The 25,309-nt window shown below is 37.5% G+C and overlaps 1 protein-coding gene across 4 annotated transcripts in view; it reads right to left on the bottom strand.

Moving 5' to 3' along the window:
• Positions 1 to 25,309, bottom strand: part of NCKAP1 (NCK associated protein 1) — a 130,461-nt gene that overhangs the window by 42,879 nt on the left and 62,273 nt on the right. For all 4 annotated transcript variants that reach the window (XM_066279298.1, XM_066279299.1, XM_066279300.1 and 1 more), the window contains 8 exons: positions 19,623 to 19,779; positions 16,509 to 16,565; positions 13,923 to 14,019; positions 13,572 to 13,678; positions 12,734 to 12,866; positions 9,078 to 9,159; positions 6,376 to 6,434; positions 416 to 561 (listed from right to left, as the gene is read on the bottom strand). In XM_066279298.1, the coding sequence (XP_066135395.1) occupies positions 416 to 561; positions 6,376 to 6,434; positions 9,078 to 9,159; positions 12,734 to 12,866; positions 13,572 to 13,678; positions 13,923 to 14,019; positions 16,509 to 16,565; positions 19,623 to 19,779 (838 nt within the window). The remainder of the gene's footprint in view (positions 1 to 415; positions 562 to 6,375; positions 6,435 to 9,077; positions 9,160 to 12,733; positions 12,867 to 13,571; positions 13,679 to 13,922; positions 14,020 to 16,508; positions 16,566 to 19,622; positions 19,780 to 25,309) is intronic.

Raw genomic sequence — 25,309 nt, 5'->3', positions numbered from 1 at the left:
ACGACATCATTGTAGTTTTAATGTCTAATTTAATACTAGAGAGTAAAAGTTGGCATTTTCCCCCTAACATTTGCCCTATTTAACCCTAATCTACAACTTTTTAGCTTAATTGAATGATGCAAGAGAGAGGGCCATAAGTCAATCTGAAGTGACTATTTTTACCTCCTCAAAAAAAGTGTAAAATAGAAATTCACACCAGAAAGAGCTGCTCTTAATAAAGAATTAAAATAAACATAAAATCCCAACTTGATAAACTTTTTTTTGGTAGCAAGTTGTCCACTATTCCATTTACTCTTAAGACTTTATTATTAATAAACCATCTTAAGGACTGCATTAATATTAAAAATTAAATCAGGAAAGATATCTTTGAATACTAAAAATCTCAAATTTGAATTTAAAAGTAATTACAACATACCAAAATATGGAGAGATCTGATGTTTCCACCAACATTTCCACCAAAGAATCCACCATTTTTGTATGAAAAATTATTGTATTCATCATCTTTCCAAGTTCTCTGTGATCTGCAAGGCTAAGTGAAGCCTTTGAGACACTAGTATATGCCTGTAAAATACAGCAAAAAAAAATGTAAGTAGTTTTAAGTACAGACCAATGAATTTAGCCTCATCATTCTACAGGGAAAAAAGAAAAACACCCACAACTGAAAAATACTGAGTTTACTGTGACACTGTTATCAGTAACATTACCTTAAAGAAGTTCTCCACAGTGACCCCAAAGTTAAAATTTCTATCAAAATTTGTGTGTGCGTGCGTGTGTGTGTATGTGTGTGTGTGAGAGAGAGAGAGAGAGAGACACACAGAGAGAGGGACAGTCAGGAGGGAGAGAGATGAGAAGCATCAATTCTTAATTGTGGCACCTTAGTTGTTCACTGATTGCTTTCTCATGTGCCTTGATTGGGGGGGGGGTGCTACAGAGGAGCGAGTGACCCCTTGCTCAAGCCAGCGGCCTTGGGCCCAAGCTTAAAACCAGATGAGCCTGTGCTCAAGCTAGCGACCTCAGGGTTTCAAACCTGGGTCCTCCATGTCCCAGTGCTCTATCCACTGCACCACCTCCTGGTCAGGCTGTTTTTGTTTTGTTTTTATTGATTTTAGAGAGAGGAGAGGGGAGAGAAAGAAAGACAGAAACATCAATCTGTTTCTGTATGTGCCCTGACCCGGGATTAACTGGCCACCTCTGCACATTAGGACAATACTCCAACCAACCAAGCTATCCAGCCAGGGCTCAAGAATTTATTTAAATAAATAAATTGAAGTACTACTGCCCATAAAACAGAATCTAATATATGGGTAATTAATCCTGAACCCCAAAGGAACAGAAGTTACAATATCAAAAGTGTAAAATAATGAACTGATACAGTAAACTCACCAAAAAAATTTCAAACTTATTTGAGGGAAAACATACACAGGAAACAATAAAATGAAATAAGTATTGAACATTGATTCAGCAAGGTTTTATAATATACTGAATCATTAAAAAAATGGATAGTAAAAGGCCCTGGCCAGCTGGCTCAGTGGTAGAGCATCAGCCCGGCATATGGAAGTTCTGGGCTCAATTCCCACCCAGGGCACACAGGAGAAGCACCCATCTGCTTCCCCACCCTTCCCCCTCTCCTTTCTCTCCATCTCTCTCTTCCCGTCCTGCTGCCAAAGCTCCATTGGAGTAAAGTTGGCCCAGGCACGGAGGATGGTACTATGGCCTCCACCTCAGGCGCTAGAATAGCTCCAGTTGCGACGAAGCAACAGCCCAGATGGGCAGAGCAATGCCACTGGGTGGGCATTTCGTGTGGATCCTGGTCGGGTGCTTGCAGGGGTCTGTCTCTGCCTCCTTGCTTCTCACTTCAGAGGAAAAAAAAATGGATAGTAAAATATACTGTAATTATTGATAGAGTCTAGAAAAGCACTGAAGACAGTAAAATTTAGTGTACATTGGCAAAAAAGATGATAGCATTTTTTCCCTTCTTTCCAAGTGAGAGGAGGGGAAAAGGAGAAACGAACTCCGATGTGCACCCCAACCGGGATCCATCTGGCAACCCCATCTGGGGTTGATGCTTTACTCATCTGTGGTCATGCTCACAATCAAGCTGCTTTTAGCACCTGAGGCAGAGGCTGCATGGAGCCATCCATCCTCAATACCCGGGCCGATGTGCTCGAACCAATCGAGTCATGGCTGTGGGAGAGGAAGAGAGAAAGAGAGAAAGAGAGGAAGAGAGGATGAGAGGAAGAGAGGATGAGAGGAAGAGAGGAAGAAAGAAGAAAGGGGGAAGGGGAGAGAAGCAGATGGTCGCTTCTCCTGTGTGCACTGACCTGGAATCAAACCCGGGACATCCACATGCCAAGCCAATGCTCTACCACTGAGCCAACCAGCCAGAGAAAGATGTTCGATTTAACCAATGCCATCAGGATAGCTTGTAGGGAAAGATATTCCACTACAGGAATACCAACTCACAGAGCAGAATCCTGTCCAGGGATAGTGGGTATTCCCAGAAGGGCAGAGAACAAGAAATAGGATGGGTACACACAAATAAATACTGTTCACTACGGCTAGTTTGAGTGCAAAGAAAAGAAGGGAAATAGTGAAAGAGATTCAACTAGATTATGCAGACCCCTATATACCACATTAAAGATTTTAAATTTTCGGTGGTGAACCGCTAAAGGTTTTGTGTGATGACCAATTGTTTTAGAAAGATTGTTTTAGAATGGAGAAAATAGGGAAGAGTGAACAGAAATGAACAGTAGACAGATGTTAGGAGGTAGTAGCGGCAATACTCCAGACAAGATTATGACAACTGATCTAGAGTGGTGGTCCTTTACAACAGGTCTGAAAATTACTAGATATAGTGTGCAAGAGAAAAATTAGGGATGATGGTCAGGGTTCTCACTTTTGGGAGACAATCCTTCATGGATCTCATGTATACCTACTCATCTTGCAGGGTATGACAGAATGTAAAGCCGAGACAGACTACTCAACATCCATTACTCAGGCCATTTCTCAGAGTTGGACTTGTAGCTACCAGACTTGAGGAATGAGGTACAATAAAGGGGTCTTCAAACTCAGTGTTCCTTAACTGAAACACAAACCCACTGTATATCTAGCATTCATCTAGGTCCTTTTGTACCACCCCCATGAAACACAGAAGCAAGTGAAAAATTAAGTCTTCTGTCCCTGATCCAGGAACTCCATGTTCTCTGCCAGTGTCCATGAAACAATACCACTAAATTTACATATACACAAAGATTTCAGGCCTCAATTTTAAAAAGCCCTCAAAAACTATTTATTTAAGAGTTACATATTTCTGCATTTCAGAAAAATCAAGCTTTTGGCAACAAATCAGAAAATAATAAACTATGCCTGTGAGCCCACTGCCTTTTTATTAATAAAGTTTTATTGGAACACATTTGTCATTATTTATAGGTAGTCACACACTACAATGCCAGAGATGGGTATTAGTGACAACAACTGTATGGCCCAGAAGCTTAAAGTTTATATCAATTGGTTCTAGACTATAAATATTTTGTCTAAAAAGATTTTGGGCTTTCACTTCAGAATGAAATATATGAGTCAGGATAATCAAAAGAGATATTAGAATTTAAATATTTGGACATTATAAAATTACAGTATTTGATTCAGAAACACATTTTACATTGGCATAAGTTAGCACTGTTATTTATCCAACTTTAACAACAAATACAAAATGTTTCTTCTATATACAACTCAACAGTAAGGGAAAAAAATTTTTTAAAGATGGGCAAATGATCTGAATAGACAATTTTCCAAAGAAGACATACAGATAGCTGACAGATGCATAAAAGGATGCTCAACGTTACTAATTGCCATGGAAATAAAATCAGAACCACAATGAGTTCATCCCCTCACACCTGTTAGAATGGCTATTATAAAAAACCACAAGAGATAAGACTTGGATGGATTTGGAGAAAAAAGCTCTTGTTCATTACTGGTGGGAATGTTAATGGGTACAGTCACCATGGAAAACAGTAATGGAAGCTCCTCAAAAACTTAAAAACAGAAGTATCATATGATACAGCAATTCCTCTTCTAGGTATTTACCCTAAGAAAATGAAAACATTAACTTAAAAGATATATGCACCATGATGTTCACTGCAGCATCACTTACAATAGCCAAGACATGGAAACAACCTAAGTGTCCACAGATGGATGAATGGATAAAGAAGTGTGTGTGTGTGAGTGTAGGTATATACATACACATATGCACACACAGTATATATGTGTATATTCATACATATACATACACTGAAATATTATTTAGCCACAAAAAGGAAATTCTGTCCTTTGCAACAACATGGATGGGCCTTGAATGAATGACTGTGAAATAAGTGAGACCAAAAAAAAAGACTAAGCCCTGGCCGGTTGGCTCAGTGGGAGAGCGTCGGCCTGGCGTGCAGAAGTCCCAGGTTCGATTCCCGGCCAGGGCACACAGGGGAAGCGCCCATCTGCTTCTCCACCCCTCCCCCTCTCTTTCCTCTCTGTCTCTCCCTTCCCCTCCTGCAGCAAGGCTCCACTGGAGCAAAGATGGCCTGGGCGCTGGGGATGGCTCCTTGGCCGCTGCCCCAGGCGCTAGAGTGGCTCTAGTCGCGACAGAGAGACGCCCTGGAGGGGCAGAGCATCGCCCCCTGGTGGGCAGATCGTAGCCCCCTGGTGGGCGTGCCGGGTAGATCCCAGTCGGGCGCATGCGGGAGTCTGTCTGACTGTCTCTCCCCGTTTCCAACTTCAGAAAAATACAAAAAAAAAAAAAAAAGACTATATGACCTCACCTATATGTGAAATTTTTAAAAATAACAAAACAAAACCAAAAACAAGTAAACTCACAAAGACAACATATTAGTAGTTGCCAGAGGCAGGGGAGTTGGGATTGGGTGAAATGAGTAAATGTGGTCAAAAGGTACAAACTTCCAGTTTAGTAAGTCCTCGGGGTATAATGTACAATATGAAAACCACAGTTAATAATAGTGTATAGCAGGCCCCTCTGATATACACTATCACTTTCTGCAGTTTCAGTTACTTATGGTCAACCACGGTCTGAAAATATTAAACAGAGAATTCTAAAATTACACAATTCATAAGTTTTAACTTGTAACCATTCTGAGTAGCAGGATGAATTCTGGTACCATCCCACCTGGGATGTGATTCACCGCTCTGTCTAGCGTATTCCCACTGCATAAAACACTACCCTACCGTTAAGTCATTCAGTGGCCTTCCAGTAATCATATCAACTGTGCAGTACCACAGTGCTTATGTTCAAGCAACCCTGATTAGTAACCTAATGCCACATCACAATGCCTCGTTATTCACCTTACTTCATCTCATAACACAGATAATGGATCGTCTCTCATCATCACAAGGGTGAGCATACAGTATTCTGAGAGACCATATTCATATAACATTTATTATAGTATATCGTTATAACTGTCATATTTTATAATTATCATTGTTAATCTCTTATTGCATCTAGTTTTACAAATTAAACTTTATCATAGCTTTGTATGTATAGAAAAACACACGGTACCTATATGGTAGGGTGCTATGCAGTATCAAGCATCCACTGGGAGTCTTGGAACATATTCCCTTCAAGTAGGAGGAGAACTACTATACTATATATTTGAACACTGCTAAGAGAGAGGTTCTTAAAAGTTCTCTAAAAATGGGAAGAAAAGTTCTCATCCAAACAAAATAAAGTTATAACTATGTGTGGTGATGGACATTAACTAGACATATTGTAATCATTTCCCAATATATACATATATTGAATCATGTAAAACTGAAACCAATATAATGTTATGTCAAGTATATCACAATAAAAAAATTTCCTCTATGAGGTAAAGACTATGGTTAGTTACACACAAAAAAAAATCTTTTCAAGGACCCTAGCTGGTGGGCTCAGCAGTAAAGTGTCAGCCCAGCGTGTGAAAGTCCCAGGTTCAATTCCTGGTCAGGGCACACAGGAGAAGGGCCCATCTGCTTCCCCATCCTTCCCTCTATCCTTCCTCTCTCTCTCTTTCTCTTCCCCTCTCACAGCCTAGGTTCCAATAAAGCTAAGTTGGCCCAGGCACTGAGGACGGCTCCATGGCCTCCACCTCAGGTGCTAGAATGGATCCAGCCACAATGCCCCAGATGGGTAGAGCATAGCCCCCTAGTGGGCATGCTAGGTTGATCCCGGCCAGGCATATGCAGGAGTCTATCTGACTGCCTCCCTGCTTCTCACTTCAGAAAAAATACCAAAAAAAAAAATTTTCAATAGGTATAAAAGCAATGAATATTTTTTCATGTTAACTGAGGTATTCAGTAACAGAATGGCAATGAAAATTATTAAATTATTCTTACCTGTAATCTAAACCAATCTAATCTCATCCCTCTGAAGTCAAACACTTCTGAATCTTCAACTATAATAAAAGAAAGTAAGTTTAAAAAGCAAATTAATATTTTCAAAAATTTATAGTCACATTTCAAATTTTAAGAACAAAAGCAATTCCACTTCTGGGTATACATACAAAATAATTAAAAGCAGGGTCTTGAGGAGATATTATTGTACACCCATGTTCACAGCAGTATTATTATTCACCATAGCCAAAAGGTGGAAAGCAACCCTATAGACCAGGGGTCCCCAAACTTTTTACACAGGGGGCCAGTTCACTGTCCCTCAGACCGTTGGAGGGCCGGACTATAAAAAAACTATGAACAAATCCCTATGCACACTGTACATATCTTATTTTAAAGTAAAAAAACAAAATGGGAACAAATATAATATTGAAAATAAAGAATAAGTAAATTTAAATCAACAAATTGACCAGTATTTCAGTGGGAACTATGCTTCTCTCACTGACCACCAATGAAAGAGGTGCCTCTTCTGGAAGTGCGGCAGGGGCCGGATAAATGGCCTCAGGGGGCCGCATGCGGCCCACGGGCCATAGTTTGGGGACCCCTGCTATAGATAATCAACAGATAAATGGATAAACACAATGTGGTATACTATTGAGCCTTAAAAACAGGAATTTTAACAGATGCTACAATGTGGCTGAACCTTGAAGACATTATGCTAATTCAGTAAGTCAGAGACAAAAAGACAAATACTGTATTATGACTTCACTTACATGAGGTATCTAGAATTGTCAAACTCACAGAAGCAGAAAGAATAGTGTATGCCAAGTTGTTATGTAATAACTATAAAGTTTCAGTTTTGCAGGATGAAAAAATTCTGAAAACTGGTGTAAAACCATGTGACTATACTTAACATGACCAAACTATACACTTAAAAATAATATGTGGAATCTAATGAACAAAATAAACTAAGAAAATAGACACTGACTCATAAGGTACAGAGAACAGATTGACAGCTGTCAGAGAAGACAGTGGTTGGAGACTGGCTGAAAAAGGTGGGAGGACTAAGCAAAAAAACAAAACAAACAAACAAAAACCTCATAGATAACAATGAGGGTTACAAAAGGGAAAGGGGTGAGGGAGGCAGATGAAGGTAGGGCAATCAATGGTGAAAGGAAACTTGACTTGAGGTGGTGAACACACAATACAATAAACAGATAATGTTATACATTTGTATACCTGAAACCCATATAGCTTTATTAACCAATGTTACCCCAAGTAAATTCAATAAAAATCTTTTAAATAGTAAGATAGAAAATTTCATGTTAGGTAAATTTTACCAAAATTAGAAGATAAAAATAATTTAATAGCTAAACAGTGAAACAGTTCTCAAATCCTGTGAAGATGAGTATTAAAGGGGATAATTACGCAAACAGAGTTGTAAAGTATGAACTTTGCTCCTAAACTCTGAATCTCAGTGATGCTTACATGTCAACTGGGAGGCAGGAGAACGTGAGTGAATAGAAACTTTGGATAGCAGCTCAAGTTCCACAATAAACTCTATATAAACCAAATGTCACCATGTAAATTTACAAGTTTCATTATGTAAGTGTAATAGAATTCATGAATTTATTACTCAGAAACTATCAAGGTTTCTGATAACTTTTACTTAAAGATTATAAAACAAAAACTATCAATATACTGTAATAAAGTATTAAAATAATGGAGAGGCAGTCTAGTATATGACATCTTTTAGGACTGACAGACCTGAACTTAAAATTTCCAGGGATGTGAAACACCCCTTTGTTCAGCTCCACACTGTACTCCGTACCCGCCAGTTAATTACTTAACAGCTGTCTCAGTTATCAGATTAACTGCCTTGGTACCGTAGTGCTTGTTTTCAAGTAATCCTTATTTTACTTAATAAGAGCCCCAAAAGTGCAAGAGGATGCTGGCAATTTGGATATGGCAAAGAGAACCAATAAATGCTTCCTTTATGTGAAAAGGTGAGTACAGCAATATAATATATTTTGAGAGACAGACCATATTCACATAACTTTTATTCCAGTATACTGTTACAACTGCTCTATTTTTATTTTTTAAACAACTGCTCTATATTTTATTAGTTGTTAATCTCTTACTGTAAATAATTTATAAATTAAACTTTACCATAGGTATGTATGTATGTATAGGAAAAAGCAGTACAGTTGATAATTGAACACTGGTTTGAACTGTGCTGGTCCACTATACACAATACTTTTCTTCAGTAAATACATATAGTACTGTAAATGTATTTTCCTTACAATTTCCTTTTCTCTAACTTACTCTATTTTAAATATATAGTATATAATACATATACAAAATACTTGTTAATCAACAACTTATGTTATTGGTAAGACTTCTGGTCAACAGTAGGCTATCAGTAAAGTTTCTGAATCAAAAGTTTAAACTGTGTAAGGAGCTAGCTAGTACCCCTAGCCCCAGTGTTGTTCAAAGGCCCACCACACCTATACAGGGTTTAGTATTATCCATGTTTTCAGGCATCCACTGTGAGTCTTGAAACATAATCCAGGCAAATAAGGGGAGATGACTGGATATCCAAAACATAAGTGATTCTTAAAAAAATTAATTGTTAAATCTTTTCCCCAATAGTCCAATTTAAAAACCTAGTTAGAAGAAAATATGCTTTTACTTAAAAGACTTATTACCTTGCTTTACATTTAGGGAAGTCATAGTGTTAACAAAAGAGGACATGATGATTGATTCATCTTCAGGGCAAACAGAAAGATTCTGAAAAAGAACAAAAATTGTTAAAAACCATCCAGATGGGAAATAATTTACAGGTCCATCAACTGGTACACAGATAAACAAACTGTTATATCCATTATACGGAATATTTTTCAGCAATTAACAGGCACAAAACGTTGATACATACAATAAAATGGATGAATCTCAAAAACATTATGTAATTGAAAGAAATAAAAAACAAAACATCATATAGTATATGACATAACTCCATATATTATATGGAATTGTTTGTCAAGTCTAAGAGGGAATCAGCTACAAAGGTGCACAAAATAACTTCTAGCCTGACCTGTGGTGCGCAGTGGATAAAGCATCAACCTGGAACGCTGAGGTCACCAGTTCAAAACCCTGGGCTTGCCTGGTCAAGGCACATACAAGCAGCAACTACTAGGAGTTGATGCTTCCCACTCCTACCCCACCCTTTCTCTCCTTTCTCTCTTCTCTCTAAGATCAATAAATAAAATATTTTTAAAAAATTTTAAGTGTTGGAAATGTTCTACACCTTGACTATTATGGTTGTTTATCTATAGTTGGCAAAATGCAAACCATACACTAAAATTGGATGATTCTTACAATATAAATTATACTGCAACAAATTAAGACCAAAATAACCCTCTTAAACTGGCTAAAAAAAATGAAAATTTGATAAACTGCATCTGAAATAATTTATAAATTTTTTAAAGAGTGGATGCGTAGCTCCCAGAAAGTACAATTTTCAAGTCATAAGACCGACACAACAATGCAAATATATACACTACATACTTAAAAATGGTTAGCCCTGGCCAGTTGGCTTAGCAGTAGAGTGTCGGCCCAGCATGTGCAAGTCCCGGGTTTGATTCCTGGCCAGGCACACAGGACAAGCGCCTATCTGCTTCTCCACCCTTCCCCCTCTACTTTCTATCTCTCTTTTCCCTTTCCACAGCCAAGGCTCCTTTGGAGCAGAGTTGACCCGGGCGCTGAGGACTGCTCCATGGCTTTCGCCTCCGGCACTAGAATGGCTCCAGTTGCAACAGAGCAACACCCCAGATGGGCAGAGCATCATCCCCTAGTGGGCTTGCCGGATCCTGGTAGGGCACATGTGGGAGTCTGTCTCTCTGCCTCCCTGCTTCTCACTTCAGAAAAATACAAAAACATTTTTTAAAAAGGTTAAATTTCATATTATGTTTATTCTACAATAAAAGTAATTTAACACCTATTACAATGAACTATATTAACAAGCTACTCTTACTTCGAAATTTAAATTCTAGCAAATGATTATTAAAAATACCATGCTTGTACTTTACAACAAAAGAGGTAATAAAAAGTTCAAGCGTTGAGTTAAAGCACTACTTCTAACTGGCTCTGTTATTTATGAACTGTGCAATACAGAACAAGTCACATAAGGTCTTTTTTTCTTCAAATAATAACCATACCACAGTTGTACAGATGTAATAAGACACACTATCAATAATTTGACAAATATTAATTAATATTAGTATTATTGCTGCTGCTACCACTACTACAAGTGTAATTCCAAAAAAAAGAAGAAATTCATTTCCTCAAATTGTTAACAGTATACATAAAAGACACCAGGAGACAGAAAATGACAAAAAGATTTAACACTGTAACAAAAATCTGTAAAATTTTTAGTAAGTATCCAACTAGCCAATGCAAGTTTCAAAATGACACAAAACCAGAAGAGTTCACTTGTTAGATTGTGACAGCACTACAGCCTCTGGTTTATCGGATGAGTAATAATTATTCAAATAAAACTGCAGCAAAGCAGTAACACCCAAGGGGTTAAAATCAGCTTTTCTGTTATTCTCTTTTTAAATGGGCATTCTAGAAATGAAGCATCTGAGCTCCATCTAGTGGATAAAAAAAGAAATGCATTAGTTTAGGAAAACAAAGCTGCATGTTATGTTAATTCAGGGTAAACAATTACATGATATTTCTCGTATTTCTCTCATTTTTAGGTAAGTTTCAAAAAATTAGGTTTTCAAAGTATGATTATCTCTGGACAACCAGTAGTTGTAGAGTAGTTATACAATCATGATATTCTTCCTCTACACTACACTAGACACCTGTGATTTAATAAAATGAAGCAAAATAAAATACTACTTTCCCTACAGTCAGTTTATTGAGAATAAAAATAAATTTATATTAAGATGAAAAAAATACCTATGACTAAAAATCAATACAGAAAAATACAAATTGAAAATAAAATTAGGCTCTGGCTGGTTGCTCAGTGGATAGAGCACTGACCCAGCATGTGGAAGTCCCAGGTTCCAGTCCCGGATCCAGCCCTAGTCAGGGAACACATGAGAAGCGATAATCTGCTTCTCTTCCCTTCCCTCTCCCCCTTCTCTCTTGCTTCCCCTCATGCAGCCAGTGGCTGGTTCGAACGTTGGCCCCGGGCTCTGAGGAAATAGGTCAGTTGGTCAGAGCATCAGCCTTAGACACTGAGGACAGCTCAGTAGATTCGAGCATCAGCTCCAGATGGGGGTTACCGGGAGGATCCCGGGCAGGGTGACTGCAGAGGTTTGTCTTACTATCTCCCCTTCTCTCACTTAAAAGGAAAATTTAGGACAGCTAGATTTAAAAAAAAACAACAAAAAAGCACGTGTGTGTGTGTGTGTGTGTGTGTGAGAGAGAGAGAGAGAGAGAGAGAGAGAGACAGAGACAGAGAGGGACAGATAGGGACGGACAGACAGACAGACAGACAGGAAGGGAGAGAGATGAGAAGCATCAATTCTTTGTTGTGGCTCCTTAGTTATTCATTGACTGCTTTCTCATATGTGCCTTAACCGGGGGTCTACAGCAGAGCAAGTGACTCCTTACTCAAGCCAGTGACCTCGGGCTTCAAGCCAGCGGCCATAGGTTCATGCCTATGATCTCAATCTCAAGCCAGCAACCCTGTTCTGAAGTCAGATGAGCCCACGCTCAAGCCAGCGACATCGGGACTTCGGTCCTGGGTCCTTCGCGTCCCAGTCTGACGCTCTATCCACTGCGCCACTGCCCCGTCAATCAAAAACTACTTCTTTTTTACTGGCCATACTCTAACACACTATGCAAAAAGATTTATCTTCTACTTTTCCTTTAATATTTAGCCATCAATTACATGTCTTTATCATCTCTTTTTTATCTCCATAGCCACTTCCAAGTTCAGGTTCTCCTCAGCTCTCACCTAGCCTACTGCCTCCTCCCTTGGCCCGCAGCAACCCATCATCCACACTGAGCCAGGGAGATCTTTTTAAGTAGGAAATCTGACTTATGACTAAGTTCCTCTTTTGCTAGGCCGTATATACCGTACTGTAGTTACTATACACCTCCACCTGCAAAATGAATCATTCCCCATACTGTGTTCACTCTGAGATTAAGCAAAATGCCTAACACTGAACTACAACCAAATACATTCACCCTTCTAGATGATGATGATCCCTAAGACCGACGTAACTTATTTACATTTGTATCTCTACCCTATGGCACAAGATTATATTTCATAAATGCCTGTTGAACAAACAAATCAGTTACTAGAAAGGAAGAAACAAAAGGGAGAATAATATGAGATAGTTTTTACCTGCACAAGTTCATTGAGGACAACAGCATCAAAGCCAGAAAGGTACTGCACATAATACCTCTGCATTACCGGTCCATACTTTCTTACATGTGCTCTAAGCTCTTCCATGTAAAATATTAACTCAGCAATGTGCCTTTTTTAAAATTCAAGAATAATATTTCAAAAATTAAATTTGTTATCAAGGAAAATGTGAAATGCTTTTAATATTACCACAAGAAGTTTAAGAAAAATCACTGTTAAACATTTAACACAATTACTTTTAAACATTTATTTTATATGAATTTAAAAAATCACAAAAAGCAAAATAAAATCTGAGACTAAAAGGAAAATCCAAAATGAACGTAAAATTAGGACATCTCAAAATAATCACTTTTTAAAAATCACAAATAAAAGAGGAATGGAACAAAGTAAGATTTTCTAGTATGCTCTTATTTCTCTGCTTCATTTATGTAATTCCTATTGAGGGACTTGACAGATATGAAAGAAATACATCTCAACTAACACATTTGTTTACAGCTACATAAGGACTCTTAAATTCTTGGTTAGTATGTCACTTTGAAAAATGAATTCTATATGAAAGTTACTGGGTATAGCAAGAAAACAAGAACTTTATGATCACCAAGAGTACCAGGAAACATTAAAAGCCATAATTTTAAACTCAAGTTAACTTTATATTTTATTCATATCATCTAATGCTGTTACAAATATTTATGACAAATATGAAAAATCCTAAACATTTTTTCAAAATAATCTTACTTCAAAGGCCTTAAATTCCACAGCTTATAAATCAAAATTTATAAAAAAAAAAAAAAGAATCTTTTCAATGTTGCTAACATACTTATCTATAAAGTCATCTGCACTCTTCTTTGGCATGTTATCTGCATGACGAAGTAGCCAGATAATTTCATCACGGGCAAAGGATAATGCCATAAAAACAAAAAGTGCCTAATTAAAAAGAAAAAAGAAACTTTGCTTACTCTCACACAAAGATTAAAAACAAAACCTACCATAATCTTTTTTTAAATGAAAAGTTATTGCCAAGAATAGATAAAATCAAGTTCAAAATACATTGACAGATATGAGCTGACCACAGAGAAGCTGGAAGTATGTATCAGGGAGAGCATACATATAAGCAAGAAGTGAGAAAAATGTAGAACAGTGTAGTTGAAATAAGAATTAAATCAATTACCTTGGGACCTAGCAAACCAGGTTGATCAGAGAGAACTGTAGCCAATTCTTTCAGTGCAGATCTTAAAAACTTGCGTCTTTCTCTATGCATTGAACCACTATGAGAAAAGACACTATTATATGTTATCTGTTTCTACTAAAATTAGTTTTGGCAATTAACTTACCATTTTACAGTCAACATTCAAAGATTTTTTATGAAGCAGAAACCCCTTACAAATATTATCTTCTATGTGTCTGTCATTAAATGACTTCCCAATCTTCAATTTATTCTTATCTTTCTTAGGCTGCTTTTTTAACCATGTTTATTCTGTTACTCTCCACCTATCAAAATACAACCCAAACTTCAAGACCAATCATGCAAGAAGCATTTCCCAATATCCAGATGTCTATTTCTGAATAATTTCTGCCAGTGTAGTACCATATAGCCTAGCATTTTATAAACAGGACTGTGAAATCCTTGAAAGTAATCCCTGCCCCACTGCATACATTTTTGTCATCCCTACATAGAAATCAATAAATATAACGGTAAATATCTAATTACCCATATCCTCATATACTAAGTATATTTGTATTAAATATAAAAAACTGACTAAACAAGAGCTATATTCAATAAAAACATTGAGATAAGATCTATTGGTACTCCTGTTCAAAAACAAAGATGAGGAAAGAAAATGATAATCATAAATATTCATCACTAGTTATTTTAATAAAATGCAAAAGTAGAAAAAAATCTATTTCCACATATTAACATGGAAAAAAAATCATAAAATGAAGTATTCCCACTCCTCATACTATGCAAACTATAATGCACTAAAAAATGTTTTAAAATTTACACAGGTGCAAAAAATTCAGCGGGCATACACACACACACACACACACACACACACAATATAAACCAAAAAAACAAGTATCAGGAATATGCAATACCAAAAATTTAGCTGTGAGACATTAGTTTTAGAAGACAGACTGAAATCCAGCCTCTGCCTATGGAACCTCAGGTGCCACCTCTCTAAGTTTCAGCCGTCTATAATATAAAAACAGGGATGACACCTGCCTCAGAAGATACAACTTTCACAGGCCTCATATATAGTGCTTTTACAATGTTACTTAAATTCCAATGACAAGCTCTGTTTTCACCTGACAATAATAAAGTAATCTGGTGTAATTTCTAAGAAAGTGGGCAAATGTTATTTTGACTCTTTTATACCACATGGTTGCTGCAAGGAGTATGTGCTATTTAATAACAAAAAAAATTTATAAAGTATCATGGTAATGAGTGATAGGAATTACTATTGCTTAACATTTGTGACTATTTCATATAAGTAAAGGAAATAAAAAGGCCTTACTTTTAAAAGATCTTTATAAAAGATAGCTATGACACCATACATCTGTTATAATTAGGTCTATCCAATGAAGTAATATTCATATGTATTTCTGTAGGTCAGGAAAGTAATTCTAATACACTCCAAGGTACTATTTATATTAGAGAATGTTTTTTTAATAATATAAGAACTTCATTTAAATGAAAAAAAAATTCAAAAAGAAATTATGTAGCACACAGCAATGAAAAAAGATGATTTACGTCGGCCTGGCGTGTGGAAGTCCCGGGTTCAATTCCTGACCAGGGCACACAGGAGAGGCACCCATCTGCTTCTCCACCCCTCCCCCTCTCCTTCCTCTCTTTCTCTTCCCCTCCCGCAGCCAAGGCTCCATTGGAGCAAAAGATGGCCCGGGCGCTGGGGATGGCTCCTTGGCCTCTGCCCCAGGTGCTAGAGTGGCTCTGGTCGCGACAGAGCGATGCCCCGGATGGGCAGCGCATCGCCCCCTGGTGGGTGTGCCGGGTGGATCCCGGTAGGGCGCATGCGGGAGTCTGTCTGACTGCCTCCCCGTTTCCAGCTTCAGAAAAATACAAAAAAAAAAAAAAAAAAAAAGATGATTTAAATTTCCAATATCCATCCTACAGCCTAAATCTGAAATTTCAAAACTGTGCGTTTGTCTTTGTTTTTGTTATCCACCTATGACAGTGGTGCTTTTCGTCTTCCTGCAGTATAAAAATACTGATGACTTAAATAATGTTGCCTCTGTATTACCTAGGCTCCTTGGAGAAAACAGTCTACACAAATATAGTATATGCACAACAATTAAAATAAACTTTCAAATTATTTATAGTTATTTAACAAGAAAATGAAAAAGACCTTAAAAACACAAATTTCTAATTTTATCTATTTACTCATATAGATATATTTACTAAAATTTGGAAATGGTGTAGAGTTAACATACTTTGAAAAGTAAGTATTATTTGGAAGAGTAGAGCAATATGCCAGTTTTCATGAAGTACAAAAATCATCCCAATTTGGTACTTCTTTAAGAGAGTTTTATCAACAATTCAAAAATATTTACAATCTGTTTACACTACACCAAGGTTATTACATACTGAGTTTATGATATATATACTTATTTTCTATTGATTAAAAGCCACCCCACTTCTATTACCACATTTTGCATTCCAATGTATACACTCACTTCAACAAAATAATGCTTAAGAAATTCTTCTTAATTAAAATTACCAGAAGACGGAACTACTTACGCATGTGACACAGCTGCCTCTTTGCATTCTCTTATGTCATTAATACGTTTATTATAGCTATGTGCAAAAAAAAAAAAAAAACACATTAATTTTAATTTAAGAAATGGTTAAAATAAATTAACCAAATACAATTAAAAATTCATTATCAGTAACAAGAAAAACTGGCCCTCAAAATTGAAAATGCATGGAAGGGGTCTACCCATATCCTTTCCTAACTAGCACTCATATCAAGGCTTCCTAGAAAAGTTTCCTAAAATATTAAATCCTCCTGACCAAGTGGTGGTGCAGTGAACAGAGCATCAACCTAGGATGCTGAGGACCCAGGTTCAAAACCCTGGCTTGAGCACAGGCTCATCTGGCTTCAGCATGGGATCATAGGCATGACCTCATGGTCATTGGTTTGACTCAAAGGTCATTGGCTTGAGCAAGGGGTCACTGGTTCAGCTGAAGCCCTCCAGTCAAGACACTATAAGAAAGCAATCAATGAACAACTAAAGTGATGCAACTATGAGTTGATGCTTCTTATCTCTCTCCATTCCTGCCTATCTGTCCCTTCTTATCTCTCTCCATTCCTGCCCTGTCTGTCCTTCTTTTTCTCTCTCTCATTAAAAAATAATAATAAGGCCCTGGTCGGTTGGCTCAGTGGTAGAGTGTCAGCCTGGCATGTGGAAGTCCCAGGTTTGATTCCCAGCCAGGGCACACAGGAGAAGTACCCATCTGCTTCTCCACTCTTCCCACTCTCCTTTCTCTCTCTCTCTCCCCCTCCCGCAGCCAACGCTCCATTGGAGCAAAGTTGGCTCAATGGCCTCCGCCTCAAGCACTGGGAAATAGCTCCAGTTACAACTGGAGTAATGTCCCAGACAGGCAGAGCATCGCCCCCGGGTGGATCCCAGTTGGGCACATGCGGGAGTCTGTCTCTCTGCCTCCCTGCTTCTCACTTCAGAAAAATACCAATAAATAAATAATATATTATGAAATCCAACAATAAATTTCACAATGTAGATTTTTACTTTATTAAATATACTTCCTTAAGCCCCAATAGACAGTAAAATTTTACTTCCAACATAATTAACAGTGATTCCTAAAAATTGCTGACAAAGCTATTACTTCTGACTTTATATCACTTCTGATTCCTTATGCTATCTCATCAGTAGTGAAAAAATTCTGAAAGTACATATACTAGTGGTCAACACTAGTAACTGTTAAGGAATATGGGTTATGTAGTGGAGAAAACTGGGGCAGAAAAGCATTTGATTACTTTAAATTAAACAAAAACAACAAACAGTTTAAAGGTGCAATCTAAAAAATAAATGCTAATAAATGTTAATTTGATATTAGACATAAAATCCCAAAATTCCTAAAATGTTAAAGGAAACCTATCTACCTTCCTGAAAACCTGGCTAACGCCACTTAACTAAGAATTTTAACTTCTAAATTAAGTAATCTAAGCTTTACGTGTTCTTTGAGCACATGCTCCAAAATATACTAATTCTGAACCATTTCCTTGATAATTAATAAGCTTTTATATGTATGGTCTGACTTGAAATTACTATGATAATTCACATTTCAAACTGGATTGATCACTCACTATTTAATAAAAATTTAAAACTTCTCAACTTTAACAAATTATTAAATTTATCATGAAAAAACACATAACAAAAAGACAAGTCATTTCATGGTGCCATTAAACTTACTTGTATCATACCTAAAATAAGCTCACACATATTTAAATATGATTTTACGGAGAGGTTGTCAATATTCTAAGACATCGTACAAGTTTCATAACAGTTAAGTGAATGAATCAGAAAATGGCAAAGCCCATATGACAGATATTTCTGGGTCCTCCATCAAAAATAAAAGCCACACAAAACCTAAAAAGTACATAGGGTAGGTACTTTTCTCATGTCATGACTGAGAAACTAACTCCATGAGAAGGTCAGAAACACCTACGACAACAGAAATAAAAAAAGTGGTCACCTGAGAAAGGGGTTGAGGGGAGAGGGACTGAAGGTTGACAGCACTACGTAGTAAGAGGCACAAGAGAATTTTCTGGGTATAATGGAAACGTTCTATATCTTGATATAAGTGGTCATCTAGGATTCATGTGCAAAGTCATTGAGCTTTACATCTATACAATCTGCACATTTCTGTCCGTAAATTTTATCTCAATAAACTGCTGGGGGGTGGGAGGCATTGCACAGATTCCTAACCTCTCCAAGATACCAATATAGGAGATGCAGGAGGTTAGGAATGATGCCCAGGAACCCAGATTTCAGTGCACAGCCAGAGTGACTCACAATGGAAATTCAGAAATACTGGTTTAATTTTGTTAAACTTTATTTTTTAAATAACTAACAGATGCTTTATTTTTATCTCAATTTAATTAGGGCATTACTAAATAGAACAGAAATATAGATTTAATTTCTATCTAAAACTAAGAAGTGGGTACAGGGGATCCCAAAATATTTTAGGTGTTCCTGATTTCAAAAGATTTCATAATTGCTACCCAGTCTGAGCTCAACTTGGCTTTTATATATTGGCTACAGATCCTTGTATTAAATAAAAATGAAGCACTAAAAATTTCAAAAAATGAACATTTTTTAATTATTTGCTTTACAGAAAATGAATGCAAATAAGTATTTTGGAATACCCTCCAATTAAACAAAAACATAATATCCTATATGCAGAGGTCTGACTTCTGTAATTGTTATAATTAATTTAATGAAACATTTTTAATTGATCCACATACTTTTATAAATATACTGTAATTTAAAATAGTACTTCTAGAAAAGATCAAACTCTAAAATATATATGGTTCTTTTCAGTTAATATTTTTGTCTAAAATTATATTGTGATTTGCAGAAGTGGACATATCTTCTTTCTCCTAGAATATAAGTTTTAAAGGAGCAAGTCCATCAGTTATTTGTAAAAAACATGAATAGCACCATATCAGGATGATTGTTGATGACAACTTACAGGGACTAAGATGGCATAAGCAGTGTCTTCTTGAATGACATGACCCTTCTCATGTCATTCAAGTCACAAAACTTCAATGAAGATAATCCACTCACTATCCTTTAACCAAACATGACAGAAAAACTGAAAATGCCATACCCTCGGATGTTTACAAATAAGTCTTCTGCAGCTTTGTGAATGTGGAAAACTTCATCCCGAAAGAGTGAAAGACAAGAGCTACTTTGTAGAGCTAGCTTCCAAAGGTTCAGTGCAGTTGCATCAGTATTGAGGATCCCATGGCACAAAATAAAGCCAACTTTAAATTAAAAAAAAAAGTAAATACAAATATAAAAGTTTTCCAAAGTTAAGTTCTTTCAATTACAAAATACCTTTTCAAAAATACAAATATGTAAACACAAGCAGTAAATAGAGCCTTCAAGTGAGAGTTAATAGTAACACATACACATACAAGATGGCAACAGTAATTTTTGTGTTCTGCAAAATCAGTTCTTTGAACCCAGACTGACAAAAGGGGGGAAGGTATGTCACTTCTGGGTTATGAAGAGGTCCTTTTAATAAATGAGTAAAAGACATTAAAATATTTTAAGCCAGAGATCAAAGTTAATTAACATATAATAATCATAGTTACTGCAAAAAGTAAATAAAGCTAATCTACTTTTCTAAATCACCAGAATAAATGAAAGAGCATCTTGCATTTTCATAATTTATAGTTTACTAAATAATGTTTTTTCACACATATTATCTCACACTATCTATGGAGTAGATAGAGCAGGCTGGTGTCCTTTTATAGTTGAAGAAATGAAGAGTCAATGACAACTAAAATTACACTATTAAATTAGAGCTAGACTTACCTTCTAGTATTAACTCTTGAAATTCTTTCAATATATTATGCTGCTCTCTATAATATGAACTAAAATATCTTTCACCTTTTGTTACTAATTTGTAAATCCTATACAAAGGTATAATCCAGGGGTAGTCAACCTTTTTATACCTACCACCCACTTTTGTATCTCTGTTAGGAGTAAAATTTTCTAACCGCCCACCGGTTATGGTGATTTATAAAGTAGGGAAATAACTTTACTTTATAAAATTTATAAAGCAGAGTTACAGCAAGTTAAAACATATAATAATAATTACTTACCAAGTACTTTATGTCAGATTTTTGCTAAGTTTGGCTGAATAAATCTTTATAAAACAACTTACTATAGTTAAATCTATCTTTTTATTTATACTTTGGTTGCTCCGCTACCACCTACCATGAAAGCTGGAACGCCCACTAGTGGGCGATAGGGACCAGGTTGACTACCACTGGTATAATCCTATGTTTGCTGATGCCCTCTCTAGCGCTCTAAAATAGACCATAAACCTCTTCTTTCATTCATTCAACACTTAATGCCTACTGGCCATTTAAAAACCAATCCTGTTTTCTATGAGATTTCCCTACAATTCTCAATAGACGTAGGACTGTGCTCTGAAAATACGCAGGTAGAATAATAACAATTAGCAAGGCACCCTAGGGCAAAAGCCCTGAACAGAGGAGAGTCCAGGGGCCTCTCTGACCCCATACTAGAAACAGTGCGTGCTGGAAACAGCAAAACAGCAGGATAAGATCCAGTAACAGAAATGTTTAGGCTCTCAAACAGAGATTGGGAGTCAGTATGTTTTTTGTCCTTTACTTCACCCCCTGAAAACTTCTTCTATCAGCATCCTTGAGTTATTTGTGCTGGCTAATAAATATATGAGTAAAGCTGAGGATGGGGCTTCAGTCCTTTGGTCTGCTGATGGGAGGAGCTGTTGTGGAGCACCTGGCCTCCAGGCACACACTTCACTGTGGCAGTGACAAGTGTTTCCCCACATGAGGAACCAGAAGAAATGACCTCTCAAAGCCTGGCAAAGGAAAAGGATGGCCACTCATCCCGTTTGGTAAGGGACACAAGTGTTAGGTTTAGGTTCAAGGCTCCTGTAAATGCAGAACCCCTTTAAAATTCAAATTCCACTCACCCAACTTCTCACCTGGGTTCAAAACAGAACATTCTTTTTTTTTTTTTTTTTTAATTTTATTGATTGATTTTACAGAGAGAGGAGGGGAGTGAAAAAGAAGTATCAAGTCATAGTTGTTTCACTTTAGTTGTTCATTGATTGCTTGTTGTACGCACCTTGACCACGCAAGCCCAAGGTTTTGAACCAGCAACCTCAGCATTCCAAGTCAATGCTTTACCCACCAGGCAACAGAACAGTATGTCCCACTGTTAAGTTGTAGTTAATTTGCTTGCTGTTCTCTCTCTTAATGGTTTCCTGGCATTCACTTTGAAATGTAGTAAAAAGTTTATCTTTTCAGAAATGTCAGGGAAAGCTTACATTGGGGAAGGACTTGACAAATAGGGGAGTTTAAATCACAATAGTAGTTTGTGAAAGCCTAGCCACAGGCCCAAAGATGCTGTCTTCTGATAGATCAGCTGCCAGTGTAAACCCCTGGAAGGAGGGGGGACAACTGGCTTGCTCGAAGTACCGGTTGGGATCTTTGAACCAGCCCAGGACTTCTAGACAGTTGAGTCGGGAAATAAACAATTTGGAGGAGCTGTGGCACCACTCCAATCCATATATGAAAAAAATATTACCTTGTAACTATAGAGACAGCAACCTCAGCCTCTTTTTCCAAGACCACTGACTAACCTCTATTAACCCTGCTCCGTTCCTCCCTCGGGGCCAACACAGCTTCATTTGTATCAGCCGCCTGCACCCAGGCATTTATTTTCCAAATTTATTTGTTTTCAGTCGGCTCTCCCCAGAGCCCACCTATAGACCTGGGAAGGGGTTCAGCCTGTCAGCTCTCCCCTATAGGATAAGGCAGTCCAGCTGGAGTTCCCTCCAGGTCTGAACTAGTCGAGGGTTTATACGGACCTGCTAGTTGCCAAAAGAAGCTGAAAGTATTGTAAGGTACCAAAAAGCTAAAAATTAATATTGATATTCCGGGAGGAAAGGTCAGGCTTTCCCATCCAGTTCCTCCTTTGGGGAGGGGAGGGAGAAGAATGTAGAAGTTTCTGGCTTGCAAGAACAATGGGTCATTTAGTTTTAAATCTAAAATAAAGGTTAACCAAGAAACTTCTTCTCTTTCAATTCAAGACAATTTACATACCACCTTACATTGACTGTAGTTCCTCCCCCTTCCTGGAATCCTGAGAGTAACATACCTCTAGGCAAAGGAACCCTAAAAGATTTGTAAACATCTTTGATTGTGTTACCTTGAAAGTCTTAATGTTTCTCTGTATCCCTAAACAAATGTTGTCAGCTTGTGTCATAATGTCATGCTCTCCCCCACCCGTGTGTGATCAAGGGTATAAAGCAGCCCCTGAAATGTATTTGGGACTGCACGATTTGGGTCTGCTGCTCCGTGTCAGCCATATGGGGCCGGCATATTTAATAAATCTCCTCCTTTAATAAAACTCTTCAAAATTCATCTGGACTCGGTGTCTCTATGTAAACCCGCGGAATTGAGGTACAGGTACTTTACAACAAAAGGAGGCTTTGCCCCTTCCCACGGCCACCTTCCATTAGGGTGCAAGGGGCTTAGCCTGTCAGCTCTCCCCCATGAGATAAGGCTGACAGATCCTCCAGGTCTGACCTAGTCGGTGGTTTATACCAACCTGCCAGTTGCCAAGAGAGACTGACAATCAGATTTCCCCCCTCCCCAGTTTCAATCTTTCAACAAGCAGCAGGGTAAAAGCCCTTGATTGCTTGCAGCAAAGTCACTTTTAGAAATCAGGCCAGGGGAATTCCCTTTCCTGGGCAGCAGAGGACTCCTTCAAGTTGCAGGGTGTCACATCAAAATTTAAATGCCCTCCTGCACACAACCTGACAACAATGCCCTTGATATCCAGAGGGAAGTTCCAACTTAGAGTACTGGGAAAGCATTTTACCAAAGGAATGGTTGAAGCAATCGGGACGGAATATGAAATAACCCTTTGGGATTGGAAAGGGCTTGTAAAAACCGTTCTCACCAGACCAGCCCCTTCCCCTAGGTATTTCACCAACACAAACCAGCAGGAAGTAGCTACAGAAGAAGAGATCTTCATCCCTTTTCCTTAAACAACAAAGGGCTGGAATGTTAGGTTTGGGTCCAGGGCTCGTTTAATGCCAGAGCCCCTTTTAGAACTCAAATTACCCTCACCCAACCCTACCCTACCCCCCCCCTTAAGAAACTCCCCCCACCCTGGGAAGTTTCTGGGAAATGTCCTTGGGACAATGCCTTCAAGAGGGACCTGAGGGTTGGAAAAGGGAGACAGTTTGTGACCAAGACCACAAACCTGTTAAGACTCTGGGAAAGAAGGACATTTTCAGAAAGATTATATGCAGAGGCTAATACCAACTATGTAGCCTGGCTTCTGTGTGTGCCCTTAGAGCAGGGGTCTCAAACTCAACTCAGCATGTGGGCCGCAGAGCAAGATCACAGCCATTCGGCGGGCCACACTAGGTCTACAAAAGGCAACTGTTACGCAACACTTTTCTCACTGCAGTTGAAAACAAAAAAAAATCAGTACAACAAGCACAATCGTACATGCAGTTTACTCAGTGTCACAAAACGACCAGAAACTGTAGCGCATCACAACTGCTGTTAACTAAGCTAATATCTAGCTAGGATGCTAGAGAAATGAAAAATACAAGTAGGCCCCTAGGCTTACTTAATTTTATCCAAAATATTTTGAACTTCGTGGATTAGTCTGCGGGCCACACAAAATAGTTCGGCGGGCTGCATGCGGCCCGCGAGTTTGAGACCCCTGCGCCTTAGAGGCTAATTAAAACTCAGTCTAAAAATTCCAGCAAAGCAGATTGTAAAAAACCAATATGATCAGTTACTATTCTTGTTGTGTTTATACAAATTACCAGGCCAAGTTAAAACTAGACTTAATACTGTAGCTAAGATAATCTTAATTTGGCTCAATTTTAATTTTTTTTAAAATTAAAAAAAATTAATAAGGGTAATTTTAGGAGAAAAAAAGAGAGAAACCAGGTCATTTAAATATCTTAAAGCCTTCTCCTAGAGACCTGTAAATTACTATAATCCTAAAAACAATAGGAGAATTAACACCTCTTAATGGGATGGGTTATACCAGGACCTCAATGTAGAGGGGAAAAAAGCGGGACATTTTTAAAATCTAAGTGGCTTAATAGTTCATCCCCTCCCTTTTCTTCAGTCATTCTGGAAGGCTGCCAAGGATAAATAAAGAGTCTTGCCTTCCCTGCAATTATTAATAATACTGTAAAATATAAAGTTATGCCAATTATTTTAACCAGGTGGTCTAGAAATACATTTGATATCACTACTAGTTTAAATTTAATTAATGTTTTTTAAAGTTCTTAAAAAATGTTTGTTTTGCTTAGGTTTACAAAAGGTTCTTATCTCTGTCATGTCTTTCAAGAATATAAGTCTGTTTGCCAATAAAAGAACCTGTTTCTAAAGGTCATGAAATATGTTCATAAAAGTATCAATCTAAAATTACTAATTACTAACTTGGGCTCACTGAAAGTTAAGGTTTTTAGAAGTTGAGAATTCTGATTAATTAGAAAGAAATTGTATGGTTTTAATAATAAAAGATATAAGGTATGGAAATACTTTTGAAAGGACAAGGAAGAAAGTAAATTGTTCTGAAAGCTGGTTGTTTCTGAATGGTGAAGAAGGTTTGTGTAAGTTGCAGAAGGTTTATACAGGTTATAGAAGGTTGGTGCAGAGGGAAGAAACAAAAAGAGAAAGAACGGAGAAAGTGAATAATGTGAAAAAAGAGAAAGGAAGGACTTCAGAAGAAGGGTTGTTCTGAAAGGAAAATAAA

The sequence above is a fragment of the Saccopteryx bilineata genome, chromosome 5 (genome assembly GCF_036850765.1).
Source record: "Saccopteryx bilineata isolate mSacBil1 chromosome 5, mSacBil1_pri_phased_curated, whole genome shotgun sequence".
Lineage (NCBI taxonomy): Eukaryota > Metazoa > Chordata > Mammalia > Chiroptera > Emballonuridae > Saccopteryx > Saccopteryx bilineata.
Note: the sequence above shows the minus strand (reverse complement) of the source record. Positions and strands in the feature narration are given on the sequence as shown.